The following is a 14,866-nucleotide window of genomic DNA, read 5'->3' on the forward strand; positions in this document are numbered from 1 at the left end:
TATACTAACTTAATGTTATTTTTTAACTGTTTGTTTATTTTAACGACAATAGCTAACCTTTATTGAGCACTTACTATGTGCCAGGCTTTGTGTAAAGAGCTATCTACGAGTTTTTTCATCAGATATAACTACAAATATTACTCACATCTTACAAATGAGGTAACAAAAGTTTAGAGAGTTTAAATGACTTGCTCAGGGTCCCTTGGCTAATAAATAACAGAGCCAAGAACACAAACACAAATCCCACTTTAAAACCCTAGTTCTTAGTTTTGCTATACTTCCTCTCTGAGGCATAGAATTCTGGGTTGATCATTGCTATCAACACACAGGTCCCTGAGTAAGCTGAATACACTTACAAAGGGCTAAAAGAAAATGGTCATTTAAAAATCTTTTTTCCCTCTCTTGTTCAAATTACATTTCTATTGATCTATCTTAAAGTTTACTAACTCTTTGCTTAATATTATTCTGAATTATATAAATAATTCAATTAAATTCTCTCTCTCTCAAGACAAAAGGGAAAAGTTTGGGCTGACAATAGAGTAAATAAATATCTATAAATTCATTTCTATATTGTTTTAATAATTTTGGACAATTTTCACATTCACATTGGAATGATTAAACATATGAAAGCTCTTAAAGTTTCTACACTTAGATTTAAATTATATACAGTTTTTTTTAAACAAAAGGAAATAGACTAATGGACTGCTAAGGGGATGGATGTTTGTATAGACTTTCGTATTTTATTTATTGTTATGGCTACAGTTCATAACTGGCAATACTTTAGGGTAAAATATTATTGTCTTTTTACAGAGATTCTCAAAGATGCAAATCTTCTGTTTGGAACTGCTCCTTTTCAGCCTGACCCTGGCAGCACCAGTAAGCATTTACAAATTCAGTTGCACATCATATAATCTCTTGCTCTCTTTATCTATTTTTCCTTTAAGCAACATCTTTGTAAACTAGTAGCACTTACCTAGTTCAGTTACAATAAAATACCAAACACAGAGGAAGTATTCAACACTTGGCATAAATGTCTGTCACCAAGGAGGCCCTCAATGAACATGTAAGAAGAATTACATGTTGCCTTTGGAGAAGCACCAGAAAAGAATATTTTCAAGAAAACCAATAGCCAGCCACAGTGTTTCAATCCGCTAATGCCAATGAGCAAATATACTCAAATTGTAACATGTCAAAAGAACTTCTCAGTATTTTACCAAAATCTGAAAGGGTTTGACTTGGATGCTCTAAGGCTAAGCAACTAGACTGTATAACTGCGAGACTACACAAAGGAACCAGAGCTTTTCTGTAATTCTTGCAACATTCCAACACTCTGAGATCCTGCTAGTGATTTTCTCTTCATCAGCGAGGCTAAAGATGGAAAGAAGTTCCCCACAGCTTAACCCAAATCAAGCTCCAGTTTCCTTCTGTGTCTTTTCTTCTCCTTGATTCACCCAGATGAACACCCAGGATGTGACTGACTCGTCTTATGAAAATGCTGAGTGTTACAGATATTTTCTGCTGAGGAGACACAGTGCTCATAAGAGAATGTCTGAAAAACATCCTAACTTCTCAGGATAACCTTTTCAGTTGGAGAAGCGTGGAAGCAAGTAGTCATTCTTTGTCAGAGAAGAACTTACAGGTCCTGAGAGGGTGGGTAAGTGACCACTGACAAGCATGAGCCATGCCAGCCGCAGAGGACAGTAGGAGTTGAGAAAACAGGTCCCCTCTCAGCACGCATGCTCCAACAGACCTGTGGGAGTGCATATGGCTTAAAATAGACATCTGCCAGGCCCAATACACACAACTGACTTTGCTCAGTCAGGGCCACAGAGGTACGTGCTTAGGCATGAGAAGGATGGAGTGGATCCTGCTGACCCAGCTCAATCCCACCCGCCGAGGATGGGTCTATTTTGAGCAACACATTCCAAAGAACAACTGCGGCGGTATCTCTGACCATTTTCCAGTAAATGTGCTATGTCAACACCAATCCACTGACCACTGGTCAAGAGAGGATGCCAGTCTTCTTCCTCTGAAGGAAACAAGGCCATCTCCATTTCAGAGCCACGTTCAAGGGCAGAACTGCCAAGTGGGTGGGGAGGGGGTGCGGGAGGAGGAGGGGGGTGCAGATTTCAAGTGAAAGAGGTTTGGCAAGGATACAAAGACAAATTTGGAATTACAAATAGCTATATGTGACGTTTTCTTTCAGATATGGATTCTATTGGGGTAATTATCTAAATTATTTAATTACAGATTAGGGGTATCAGTGTATACTGAGCCACTTACTTATGTTCTGGAAATATAATCCAAATTCAGTGTATACTGAGCCACTTACTTATGTTCTGGAAATATAATCCAAATTCAAACTCGAGGAGAAGAAACGGTTTTCCTCAATCTTCTTTGGGTCTCTGGCTGGATCTGAAAATGAAACCAACAAAGACAGATTAACAGGAGAAGAGAACACAAATTTTTTTTAATAATTTGACATGTACATGGAAGCCTTTACAAAAGAATGAGGACTTGATGAGGGCAGGAGGTTTTTAATACCATTTAGACAAAGTAATAAGATATTGTGAAGAATTGACAGGACAAACAGGACAGGATTAGATAATTCTTATCTTCCTTAATTAGGACTACTAAGATTAGTTTAACAAGATTTGTTTGCATATTCCTCTGTGCCATCTCTAGACTGATAAGAGATTGTCTCTAGTAAAAGAATAATTTATTCCCTACCTTTAGGCAGAAAAAGGGAAATTTTTTCTACATGTTCTATTTCTTAATTGCCTTCGGCTCAAAATAATTTTTATGTCAAAAACACATATTTTGGGGACTTCCCTGGCAGTCCAGTGGTTAAGACTTCGCTTTCCAATGCAGGGGTACAGGTCCAATCACTAGTCAGGGAGTTAAGAGCCCACAAGCTTTGTGGCCAAAAACTAAAAGGTAAAACAGAAACAATATTGTAACAATTTCAAAGAAGACTTTTTCAGTGATTCACATTTTTAAAAGGCATATTTAGGGGTAACATTCTTGTTTCCTTCAAAAACAAAATTTTAAGTGGAAAAGGTAAAATATGATTGTTGGGCCATGCAATTCAATTAATAATCATCAATATGTAATTAGACCATAAAGACTTTGTTATAGGTTACTTTGTTATAAGTTCATGATTTATTATTGTGAACTATATTTAGGTGCTCTATACTCTCATGTAAGTTTTTAACATGTTGCATGTGTGTTCTGTAAGAAGATACTGAATACCCCAAACTGTCATTTCTTTCTTTTGCTTAATAGGTACCTATATCATTTTTTAATATTTTTTCTTTCCTATAGCACTATTTCCAGAACTATTTAAGCTCTTTTGCTATTTCTGAGGAATAATACAATGTTCTAAATTTATATGCACATGATCGCATAAGAACCAACAAAAGGAGAGGGCAATAAAGGGTAGAATTATAAAATATGCCCTTAGGGGATAAAAATTACTATAAAATTGAAAAAAAAAAAGTAATTTTCTTATTTTTTTTTTAGGTAAAATTCTGGATTTTTGATAGTGGAAGTAACAGAAAGCTTAATGGTTCATAGTGTCATTCTATAACTCACATTCTATACAATACAATCTTTCAAAATGTCATTTTCCCTTTCCCTGAAAGAAAAAACTGCCCAGGTGACTGGCAACAATAAAGTCCCCCTCCAGTGTATTCCTTCCCCTTTGGTGCAGGGCTATGGCTTCACTCTTGATGGACCATCAGGAGCATCATATCCTAATTCTAAGAGCAATGATTGAACTTATACAATCAATGCACACACAATCCACACCTCACTCAACTCTGATTTTAGTTCACTGACAGCAAACACTTCCAGTGTGCCAGGGAAAATTTTTCAGTGGATACAAATGACATTTAAGCTTTTTCACTTGGAGGGCCACCCCTCCCAACTCAGCTGTTCTCCCGCACTGCACGAGGTTCTGTAGTAGAGACAGCACTGTCTCCCTCTAGGAAGGAAGGTCAGCACCCTCCTTCAATGCAGAAACAAATGTGATATATGTGCCCATCTTCTTCTGGTCAGAATGATTTTCTATATTGAATAACCCAGTGAGAGAAAAGGGTTTCCCAGGTGGCACGCTGAAGAATCTTCCTGCCAACGCAGGAGACTTGGGTTTGGTCCCTGGGTTGGGAAGATCCCCTGGAGGAGGAAATAGCAACCAACTCTAGTATTCTGGCCTGGAAAATTCCATGGACAGAGGAGCCTGGTGGGCTACAGTCCATGGGGTCATGAAGAGTTGGACACGACTGAGTGGCTGAGCACTGAGCACTGAGTGAGAGAAAAATAAAGGAGACATTTATTGTTTGAAGAAATGAATGAAAGAAGAAATATCTGGTGACGTTTTATTTCTTGTTTCCTTTCAGACATTGCAACCACAGGCTGAGAAAAAGAAGCAAGACTGTGTGGAAGAACAGAGGGTAAACAGAATTATTCTTCTTAAATACACCTCTTCCAGCTCTATAAAGAGAAAAGTCAATATGGGGAAATTTTTAACTGCCAAAATATTCCTGTGTACCTAGAATGGAAATGGAAAATTACACAACATAATTTTGGCACTTTAATTCACACATTGTGTGATACAAAAGAAAAAAGCCTTCTGAATGGGAACTTGTTTCTCTTCATGTGATTTCTTCCTTCAGAGGGATAAAATTCTAGGATGTTGCTATTAGCAAACAATATTTTCCCATGCATGTACATGAGAACAAAGTAATAAATGAGGGAGAAAACAAAGCGAAGTGAGTTAACAAGTCTTTATGAGGAATTCTGTGTACATGGAGTTAGTTTTCACATGCAACCAGAAAGTTAACAAGAACTCTCAGCATTTCATGTCACCAAATTGCAGTTTACTTCTGCTTAGCAGGGTTTCTTCTGGCAGTCTCAGAAAATTCTGTTCTAAAAACTAACAATCTTCTGTTCTCTATCTTAGCTTAAAATTACAAAGGCAAAAACTACAAGCTTAAGAGCCTGAATGTTTATGCTGTGAGTTTTGCCAATTTGACATCAGCATGAATACTGTAAAATCTGCCTTTCTCCTCATCCCCCTGCCTTCTCCTACCTGAAAATATTACCAATTCTCCATATTGGAGAATGGTAAATAGTAAATTGGTAAATTGGTATTGGTAAATTTACCAATAGTAAATTGGTAAATATTACCAATTTACTATCAAATTGACATTTGATAGTAAAATTGATACACTCTCGGGGGAGAGAGCTGTTTGATACTCATGGTCAAGGAAAACCGATTTAGAGACAGAAACAAGCTGCTCTCTTCGGGAACTGGCTGACATACGCCCTCCTGTGGTTATCAGAAGTATTACCATCTGTTAGATGCATAAGTAGACTTCACTGGAGTTAAAAATATCTTGTACTATTAAAAAGAGAGCCAGAAAACTTCTAAATAAGAGATAAATCCACATTAATACAATGTTGTGTTTTTGTAGATAACGTACAAGGGTCACCATGAGAAACATGGGTACTATATGTTTAAGTATGTTTCCACCTCGTCTGGAAGGAAAAACCAAACTGATATGAAGGTAAGCCGAATCCCAGTGATCCTTATCCTGAGCCAGCTCTGGATCAACATCAGGAGAAACTGTAAGGCAGACAGTTCACTTTCGTCTGGTCTGGAGTTTCTGTCTCTCGCTGGTGCTTTTGTCCTTTTCCCCTGGTCCCAGGCTCCTGGAGCATCTGTGCTATGGACCTCTGTGTCCCAGAGTCTTCCTGACACAGACAGGCCCCCTCGTGCCCCAGCCCAAACCCTGCCCTGCTTCAAGACCTGCCATAGCACATGTGATGCTGGTGGGCCCCAGACACCCATGAGTTTTTCATGTTATTGCTTCTGTTATTGCTTTCGTGTTATTGCTTCTGAGTAAAGTAAAGTTTCTCCACAATTCAAAGGCATCAATTCTTTGGCGTTCTGCCTACTTTGCAGTCCGGCTCTCGCAACTGTACGTGCCCACTGGGAAGACACATACTATACAGCCTTGACTATGCAGACCTCTGTCAGCAGTGTAATCTCTCTGCTTTTCATCACACTGACAGGTTTGATCCTTTATAAGGAGGTTTTTTGGACATAATGTATCATATGCTCTTATGGGGGAAGGGATTAGAAGGAAATAATTTTGACCTTTTTTAGGAAAAAGTGACACATTTTAATGTCCCTTAAATTAATTCTACAGATGACACTATCTGTGTCAGGATGCTTAGAAGAGAAAGAATAAGCGCTCTGTCACTGGAATAAAACAATACTTCTTTTTAGTCAGTCCCTTCTTGTAAATTCATTGGCCAAAGAGCTACAAACAGTTTAAAATGCCATCAGCAAAATGACTATTTACTTTTTTCCCAAATCTGGCTTCATTCCCCATAAAAGTAGCAGTTTCCCTTCAGAATGTTATTTTGTTCTGCTCAATATTCTTTAAATGCATCTCTAAGACTTAACATCTCTAAGACTCAGTGTCTTTTAAACTTATTGGTTGTAACAAAATATATGTTGAGTGCTTCCTATTGTGTAAGATATTATGTGAGATAAATGATTGAGAATACTTAACTCTTTCCAGGATTTTAGAGCTAGAAAAGAATAAAAGGTTCTTACAAAAATGATTATAACCTGAAAAAGAAAGTGCTATCTGAGTGGTACCCCCAAAAGTCATGCTTTAGGGCTTGGAGTAGAAAAGATCAGTTCCTAAACTGGTGCTCACGGAAAGCTATATATTTGAAATAATTGAGCTGGAGGATGAGTAGGATTTGAGGAAACATTTATGTGGGAGAGACTATTCTCCATGAAAAGAATAATGTGAGCCAAGGCATGGAGATAGGAAAGCAGGATATAGGAAAGAAGATTGGCCAATGGATGTGTTCACTGTTCAACCATCATACAATCAACAATGCAATCAGAAGTCAACTGGCGTAAGCAAACGCAAAATGACTGACCATCATACACCATAATTTAGAAGTTGTTTAACTTTTTTATAAAAGAATTCTGTTTGATTTTTAAATAAATTTACAGTTATTAGTATACATGTTACTGTTTCAAAAGCAATAAAAGCATCAAATATAAAACAAACCTTCCCCCTTCAGAATAGGAAGGGGGAAAAATTAAGAAGGGATTATTATAGAGTACCTGTTTAACTCCAAAGTTTCTATTAGCAGTGAGCTAATGAACTTGGTTGCAAAGGAAAGTATAGATGTCCAGGTAAAACTTTCCCAGATGCAATGTCTTAGGTCAAATGTTTAAAATACTTTTTATTCTGAAATAACTCATTATAAAGTTTTTGTATTATATTTTCCCTCATCAGAAAACCTTACTTATTTTCAGAATATACCTGCCACTATAAAAGATTAGTAAATAATAACTCCCCAAAATAAGTCATTTCGAATTATATCTTTAAAATACTACACATTGAAATGTCTGTGTACTTCATATTAGCCAGCTTCGTAAGAATAGAAGAAGTGAAGTGAAGTCGCTCAGTCGTGTCTGACTCTTTGCGACCCCATGGACTGTAGCCCACCAGGCTCCTCCATCCATGGAATTTTCCAGGCAAGAGTACTGGAGTGGGTTGCCATTTCCTTCTCCAGGGGATCTTCCTGACTCAGGGATCAAACCCAGGTCTCCCACATTGCAGGCAGACGCTTTACCATCTGAGCTACCAGGGGTGGCTCGGAGAATAGAAGACACCCCCATAAATCATTTTTATCTTGACAATTACCCTCTGCCTCCAACGTTAATAAGATTTATGTATAAAAGCAGGCAGACTTCCAAGTAGAACAGTACTCCTATTTGAGGTTGGATTGGAATCTAGTGACCTAATAACAACGACCTGCACATGTCAACCTGGAGAAGACAAAGCATTCAGTGAATATGGAGGAAACCTTTCCTTTCCCAGAAGGGTTGTACATGAAAGAGGAAATAACCTTAATGACTGTTTCATCAGGAAAAAAAGGGATACTAGTTACTGGTTGCAGGTTAAAAAAGAATTGAAAAAAAATTAGAATACCCTTAAGTGAAATTATCTGACATGAAAAGTAACAAGCAATTAGCTGATAAAATGTTCCAGGATGGACCAGCTGACCATAGGTCATGTGTGTGAAGGACGTGGGCTGGGAGGCTGGGACACCAAACTCTGTCTCTAACTGAATGTTGCATTTGGAGCTCAGATTCTATAGTCTCTTAACAGCAATATATCTAATATAAAAGTTATCTTTTTTCTTGCCTTCACTATTGCATGTCAACATAGAAAGAGAAGCCGCTCAGTCGTGTCTGACTCTTTGCAACCCCACGGACTATAGCTTATCAGGCTCCTCCATCCATGGGATTTTCCAGGCAAGAGTACTGGAGTGGATTGCCATTTCCCCTTCTTCTATTTGGGCACCAGTAGAAGGTTTTTCTTTGTAACTTTTTTCTTTGGCATATTCCTAATCCACGTGATTACATCTCACTCTTAGACACTGCAGCGGACTCCTACCTGTTCTTTCTTAGCTTGATTCCTCCTTGTTACTCTCTTGCTCATACACCATCACTGCCTCTCCATCCTCTATAAAACAAAACCAAATTCTTCTGCCTGAAATTCTGACACTCTGTATGTCTGTGCAAACCCTGACTGAATGTGAGGTCTCTGCCCCACCACATCACCCCCACACTTCATAAACCCTGTAGGACCACTACCTCTGCCATTTAATAAGTCATCAGGTACTGCCTGGAACACAAAACACCAGCCCAACTTCTTATATGTCTCAGTCCCTCAATAAATATCTCTTATTTTGATTTCATGTTATCCACCAGTTCAAAGGTTTATGTAGTAGTGTTATAAATTTTAGCTCACCTTACAAGCTTGAGGTGGAGGGAAAGTATGCTATTTATTTTGTCTATAATTGTTCTGCTGCTCAAGAGCTCTTACCCGTGTGTTAATAAATGGGGAGGGAGTATGCAGAAATTAATTTAAATTCAATCTATTTAAATTAAGTTTATCTAATCTTTAAGTCTTCAGTCTTTTTTGGATAAAAACGCTCAGATCCTCACTTCTGCCATCTCCCCCTAAGATGGCAAGCATGCATACGAGGGAGTCAGGTATGGCTTAACATCATCCACTACATGTGCCCAGGTTACTCGGTCATGTCCAATTCTTTGCGACCCCATGGACTGTAGCCCTCCAGGCTCCTCAGTCCATAGGATTTTCCAGGCAAGAATACTGGAGTGGGTTGCCATTTCCTTCTCTAATCCACTACATACCATATGCCATATGTACACACATGGCTTATACACTAGTGGAGGGGAAGTCATGGCATCCTCAGACACGGAAGGGACAATACTGCTTGCCCTGCCAAGTCACTGGCTACAATAGCTTAGGACCAAACAGTACAGTCTTAGGGTGATGGAGGGGACAGTGGGGATTCAGCCTCTCCTGGATCTCATGGACAAGGTAGATCCCTCTTTGTCTGCATATGTCTCACATTATTCCTAGTATACATGCTCCATCTAAATACATTGCTCCTTTTAGAGCCACTTCACTCCCTCTGGTAAGCTCCTGAAAACTCTCAGATGCTTCCATATCTAGCCTGTGCCACAGAGAAAGAGTGAGTGGGCAAAATCAATCCCAGTCCCTCTTCTTCCTGACCACATTGTTCAAGCTTCTTGCACCTTGGCTGTACCTCAGGTTGGTAAGGTGCTGTCTATGAAGCAGCATCCTTACAGACCTTCTTCCTGAAAAGGAAAAACTGAGGCACAAGCATAAACACTCTTCTTCTCCACTGTCTTTTTCATCCCATTATTCTCTCAGGGGCTTTTCTTATCTGGGCCTTCACTACTTAAACTTATGATCTAGAAGAGTAGTTCTCAAAGTGTGGTTACAAGCCAGCAGCATCAACATCAGCTGGGAACTTGTCATAAATGCAGATTCTAGAGCCTCACCCCAAGCCTACAGAATCACAAGCTTTCTGGCCATTGGGTCCAACAATCTTTGTTCTAGTAAGCCTTCCAAATAGTTCTGATAAGTGCTAAATTTGAAAACTATTGATCTAGACTATCTAATTTGGATTATTACATGACAAAAGAGGAAGAAAATAAAGATAATGATTACCTTTTCAGACAATAACTAGGGTCACTAACAGTTGTTGCAAGATCCTTTGTTTGAATGTCAGAAGCCTAGTATTACCTACATTCTTCTATTTGTATATCCTCTGTAAAAAAAAAGGAAAAAGAAGAGAGGAAAATATTTATACCTTTGAAGACCAGGGCCAAAACAAAGAGAGAGAATAGGGGTGTGGGGAGGGAGAGAGAGAGAGAATAATCATGTTTGAAAGATGAACTCCATTTCACTTGAAATGTCTCAAGGTCACAAGCTGAGGACCATGCTCTGTCTTCCTTAAATTCAGATTCTCCTTTAAAATCAGGCCCTAATTTATATTTCCAAATTTACTTCTCTTCCCTTAGGATTCTCCTTTTTATCATTCTCTTTGGCTTTCACTACTCCAGCCTTATAGTTTTATTCATATTATCTTTCAAATGTTTCCTGTTTCCAAACATTTGAATATGCTACTTAATGTTAGGACAGTTTCACCATTTTCTTTTCATGTATTTGAATCTCACCCACTCTTAAAGCCTTGTTCATTCTTCTTTTTATGTGAAACCTGCTTTGGCCATTTCAAAATTATCTCTACCAACAAATCTCTTTTGAGTTAAAAGATTCTTTTTATTAAGTATCTGGTGAGATTTTAAACATTATTGCCTAAGAATTATTAAATTTTAAAAGCTTAACATAAAATAATCACTTTATATTGAAAATTACACTTTAGCAGGAAGAAAAAAACAAAGGTATTGCTCTTCCCCGTTCTGGCAAGAGAAGTCAAGAGCCAGCACCTAAAAAAAACATCGCCCAGAAAAAAGAGGAAGACTTGTTCCTTCCTAGAACCAATGAAAATAACAAAAGCACAAAATCTCAAAGTCTTTCGGGAAATAAACAGTCAACGAATGAAGACTACAGTATCAGTAGCAAAGAAAATGCCCACAGTGACCTAAAGATGTCCATTTATCCTGAATCGAAGGGGAAGCACAGGGCTGAGGACAGAGACAGTGCTATCCGCAAACTACACAGCCAAAAAGGATATGGTGTAGCTCTCATCAGAAATAACATGTACCACGGAATGGAGCCCGGGACTGTGACTGAACTCCTGGGGGGAGAAAACAAAGAGAACAAACCGAGGAATGTCCTAGGCAAAATTCCAGCAGATGCCAACTATGCTAAAGCCCCCTCACAACTTAAGAATCACCAAAGAGATTCCCAAGCCCAGAATATTCCGGTAAAAAGCAAATCTACCCACCTCACCCAACACAACATGGACTATCTAAAACAGCTCCCCAAAGTAAAAAAAATCCCCAGTGATTTTGAGGGCAGTGGTTACCCTGATCTTAAAGGAAGAGGAGACAATGATCTCTCTCCTTTCAGTGGAGATGGTCCATCTTTCAAGGACATTGCTGGTAAAGGAGATGCTATTGATCCTGACCGAGAAGGTACAGATGTTCAAACAGAGCTTTCCAGCCCAAGTGAAACTAAGACCACCAGTCCTGATGCAAAAGGGCCGGGTTATAATGAGATTCCAGAGAAAGAAAGGAATGGCAGAAAAACTACTGGAACCAGGGGTAAAACAGCCCAAGAGGCAAATACTGCTGATGTAAGCCTAGTGGAGGGCAGCAATGACATCATAGGTGGCACTGATTTTAGGAAACTCCCTGGGCAAGAAGGAAACAGAGTGGATGGCGGCAGCCAAGACGCTCATCAAGGGGAAATAGAGTTTCACTACCCGCGCGTACCCTCAAAAGACCAAAGGAAAGACGGCAGTAGAGATGGAGCTGAAGGTACTAACTATAATGAAATTCCCCAAAATGGCAAAGGTAGCAGCAGAAAAGGCACACAGCATTCTACCAGATATCAAGAGCCCTCAAAGGAAAAACAAAGATTTCCCAGTAAGAGTGAAGGTCAGGGCCAGCTCATTCCTCCTCGTGGTCTTGATAATGAAATTAAACATGAAATAGGTTCCCATAATGGTCCCAATAATGAGGGAACTATAACAACACACAGCAGGAAAAATCATTATGTGCCCCACCGACAAAATAATTATGCACGGAACAAGGGTGGGTCACAAAGCAAAGGCACCTGGGGTTACAGGAACTCCCATTCCAATAGGAGGTTTCGCCCCCCTAAAAAGCATGACAGTAGTGAGTCATCTGACAGTGGCAGTTCCAGCGAGAGTGATGGTGACTAGATCCCAGCAGGATAAAGATTTGAACACTTAGTCATCAGTGACTTAACAGTATAAAGGGGGCCCACTTGATAGCAGATCAGATGAAGGACAGAGTCAGGAATTGAATAAGCCAAGAGACCTGGCCTCCTGGGGAGAACTATTGCTATCTTAATGGTCGTAGTATGAAATCCTCATGATGCTTTATGAAATTTATTCAAAGTTATGATGCTTTTTTAAGGAAAAAAAATCATTAGGGATTCATGGAATAGGTAATATCTGAATAGGTATCATTTAAAAATAGGTTGTATCACAAAACCCTTTGTTGTTTGCTCTGTAGACATGAAAAACAATATGTCTTATATGATAATCTGTAATTAAATGACCTATAAGAAAGTCTATTGTCTGTGGTGCTTCCTTTAAGACTCAACAAGATGAGTTCTGCCTCTGGAAAGGCACTGCTATGAAATTAATCCAGTGACTAAAGCTTGAAAGCCTCCCTTCATCCCACTCTGCTCAAGCCAGTATTTCCTTTTTTCTCTGACCTCCTCTGCTCTAATAAAGATATCCTGCTTCATGTCCTTCTGTGCTTTTTTCTCTGTTGCACGTTTATAATTTCTTCTAGAACAAATTTTACTTCCTGACACAATTGTTCATGTTATCACTTTTCTCAGTTCTACCTCTTTCTAAACAAAGAGGGGAATGGGTTTGCTGGAGGGAAAGAGGGAGAATTTAAGAAGGAGACACACAAATGAAAAACCAAGATAAAAACTTAACTTTGGCAAATATTATTCATTGGCTGATTCCAATCATCTCAAGCCTATTTCTTTTTTCTGGTCTTTAGTGTAGATACTTTCCCAGCTAATGGCCTGTGATACCATTCTGGAAATTAGCCCTAAGCCTCCTGATCAGAAACAGAAGCAGAATTCTGGAAGGCTTTTGCTCTTCTTGGTAAGAGCGTGTACAGTTAGTACCATCCTTCCTCTTTTCTTACCCTATTCTTTGTTTAACATCAACATGATGCCTGGAGGTGCAGCAGCCATTTTGTGGCCAAGAGGAAATGAGATAATAGAAAAATAGAACTATTTCCATCTGCCATTTACTTCCTCTGGGGATAGAACCTACATTGGCAGGCAGGAAAGCACACAGAAACCGGTACTAGCATTTAAGTTGCAGATAAGTAAGTTGAAATTGACCTGCTAGCTTTATCCCAGATTATATCAGACCTTTACATGGTCTGGTCTGATCACATGAAAAACACTTGGTGCTGTAAAGGAAAAACAATGAGCTAACAGAGAGAACAAAGGTTTTCTTTGGGTGATTACAGGCGAGCTCTTCCGAAGGTCGTCTGTCCTAGTCTGCTACCTAGTGGGGAAACTGCATTTCAATTCTCTCGTCAGATTTTAGTTCCTCTGTCCCAGCCTCAGTATTCATGCATATTTATTCAAAACACTGAAAATGTTTGATTTTTCTCATCCATTTAAGAGAAACACTAAATGTGTCAGCATCCATGATGCACTGCTAAGAGATAATGCAGACTGGAGTGATGAGTCCAAAACAGAAGGACCAGAGCTTTGGGAGAACCGCCTGAAGTCAGGCAGTGGATCTCTGCTTCATCCAAATCCAGGTTTCAGCCACCAAGCTGCACTAGCTTCATTGTTTTTTTTTTTCATTTTTAAGTAAACATAGATTTCAAAAATAGGGCAGAAAATTTCAGCCTCACCAAGGTGCTTTCCATGCAACTACTGAAATGGGCACCGTCTGCCACCTTGTGCTCAAAAAGAAAAGATCACTGCAGGCTCTGGAATTTATTTTTATACCTGCTACTCCCTCCAACCTCACTGCATCAGATTTCTCAGCTTGTAAATATCTACTTTGATTTGTTAGCCCTAATTAAACTGCTCTTGGCAACTACAAACAGTTAAGATTCCTGATCCTGTTTGGGATGACATTCAGCTCAGTTGAAGAACACTTACTGAATGACCACATTTTACAAAACTCCATGGGGATCAAAATAAAGAAAAGAGATGTTCCTGGCTCTTATCAAGATTGTAATTTAGTCAGGAAGACAGGCATACAAGATACAAAGTAGAATGTGGTAAGTTCAATCATAGAAAAAAAAAGTAATTAAAGGAGTTCTGTGGAAAAAGATGAACTCTCGCTGAAGGAAAGAGCAAAGATGAGTAAAATCCATCCTCCTTGAGGTATGACACATGCAGAGGGGCTGTTGATAGTTCCAGTGGACAAATGAGGGCTTGACCTTTGAATGCCTTAAATGATACTATATATATTTTAGAGCTTAAGAAAGATCATTCCAACAATAGGACAGGGAGATAGTGGTGATGAGACAGGGTAGGGAGAGTTGGAAGGCAGAAGGCAGGCTGTCAGTTCAGTTCAGTTCAGTTCATTTGCTCAGTCGTGTCCGACTCTTTGCGACCCTGTGAATCGCAGCAGGCCAGGCCTCCCTGTCCATCACCAACTCCCGGAGTTCACTCAGACTCACGTCCATCGAGTCAGTGATGCCATCCAGCCATCTCATCCTCTGTTATCCCTTTCTCCTCCTGCCCCCAATCCCTCCCAGCATCAGAGTCTTTTCCAA

General features: G+C 39.3%; 1 protein-coding gene across 1 annotated transcript; it reads left to right on the top strand.

The window, feature by feature from the left end:
- Positions 1 to 822: 822 nt before the first annotated feature.
- MEPE (matrix extracellular phosphoglycoprotein) lies at positions 823 to 12,457 on the top strand. Its single transcript, XM_025290256.2, has 4 exons — positions 823 to 876; positions 4,401 to 4,454; positions 5,478 to 5,570; positions 10,825 to 12,457. Exons 1-4 carry the CDS (start codon positions 823 to 825, stop codon positions 12,289 to 12,291), a joined length of 1,668 nt encoding a protein of 555 aa, XP_025146041.2. The 3' UTR covers positions 12,292 to 12,457.
- The last annotated feature ends 2,409 nt before the right edge of the window (positions 12,458 to 14,866 follow it).

Source organism: Bubalus bubalis, chromosome 7 (assembly GCF_019923935.1).
Source record: "Bubalus bubalis isolate 160015118507 breed Murrah chromosome 7, NDDB_SH_1, whole genome shotgun sequence".
NCBI classification, from domain to species: Eukaryota; Metazoa; Chordata; class Mammalia; order Artiodactyla; family Bovidae; genus Bubalus; species Bubalus bubalis.

What these genes read in the sequence shown, in the direction of transcription:
- MEPE (XM_025290256.2), top strand. Translation starts at nt 823, where the DNA reads ATGCAAATCTTCTGTTTGGAACTGCTCCTTTTCAGCCTGACCCTGGCA. An exon ending in ACTGTGTGGAAGAACAGAGG is followed by an intron (nt 4,455 to 5,477) that starts GTAAACAGAATT and finishes GTGTTTTTGTAG; the next exon opens with ATAACGTACAAGGGTCACCA. An exon ending in AAAACCAAACTGATATGAAG is followed by an intron (nt 5,571 to 10,824) that starts GTAAGCCGAATC and finishes ATTACACTTTAG; the next exon opens with CAGGAAGAAAAAAACAAAGG.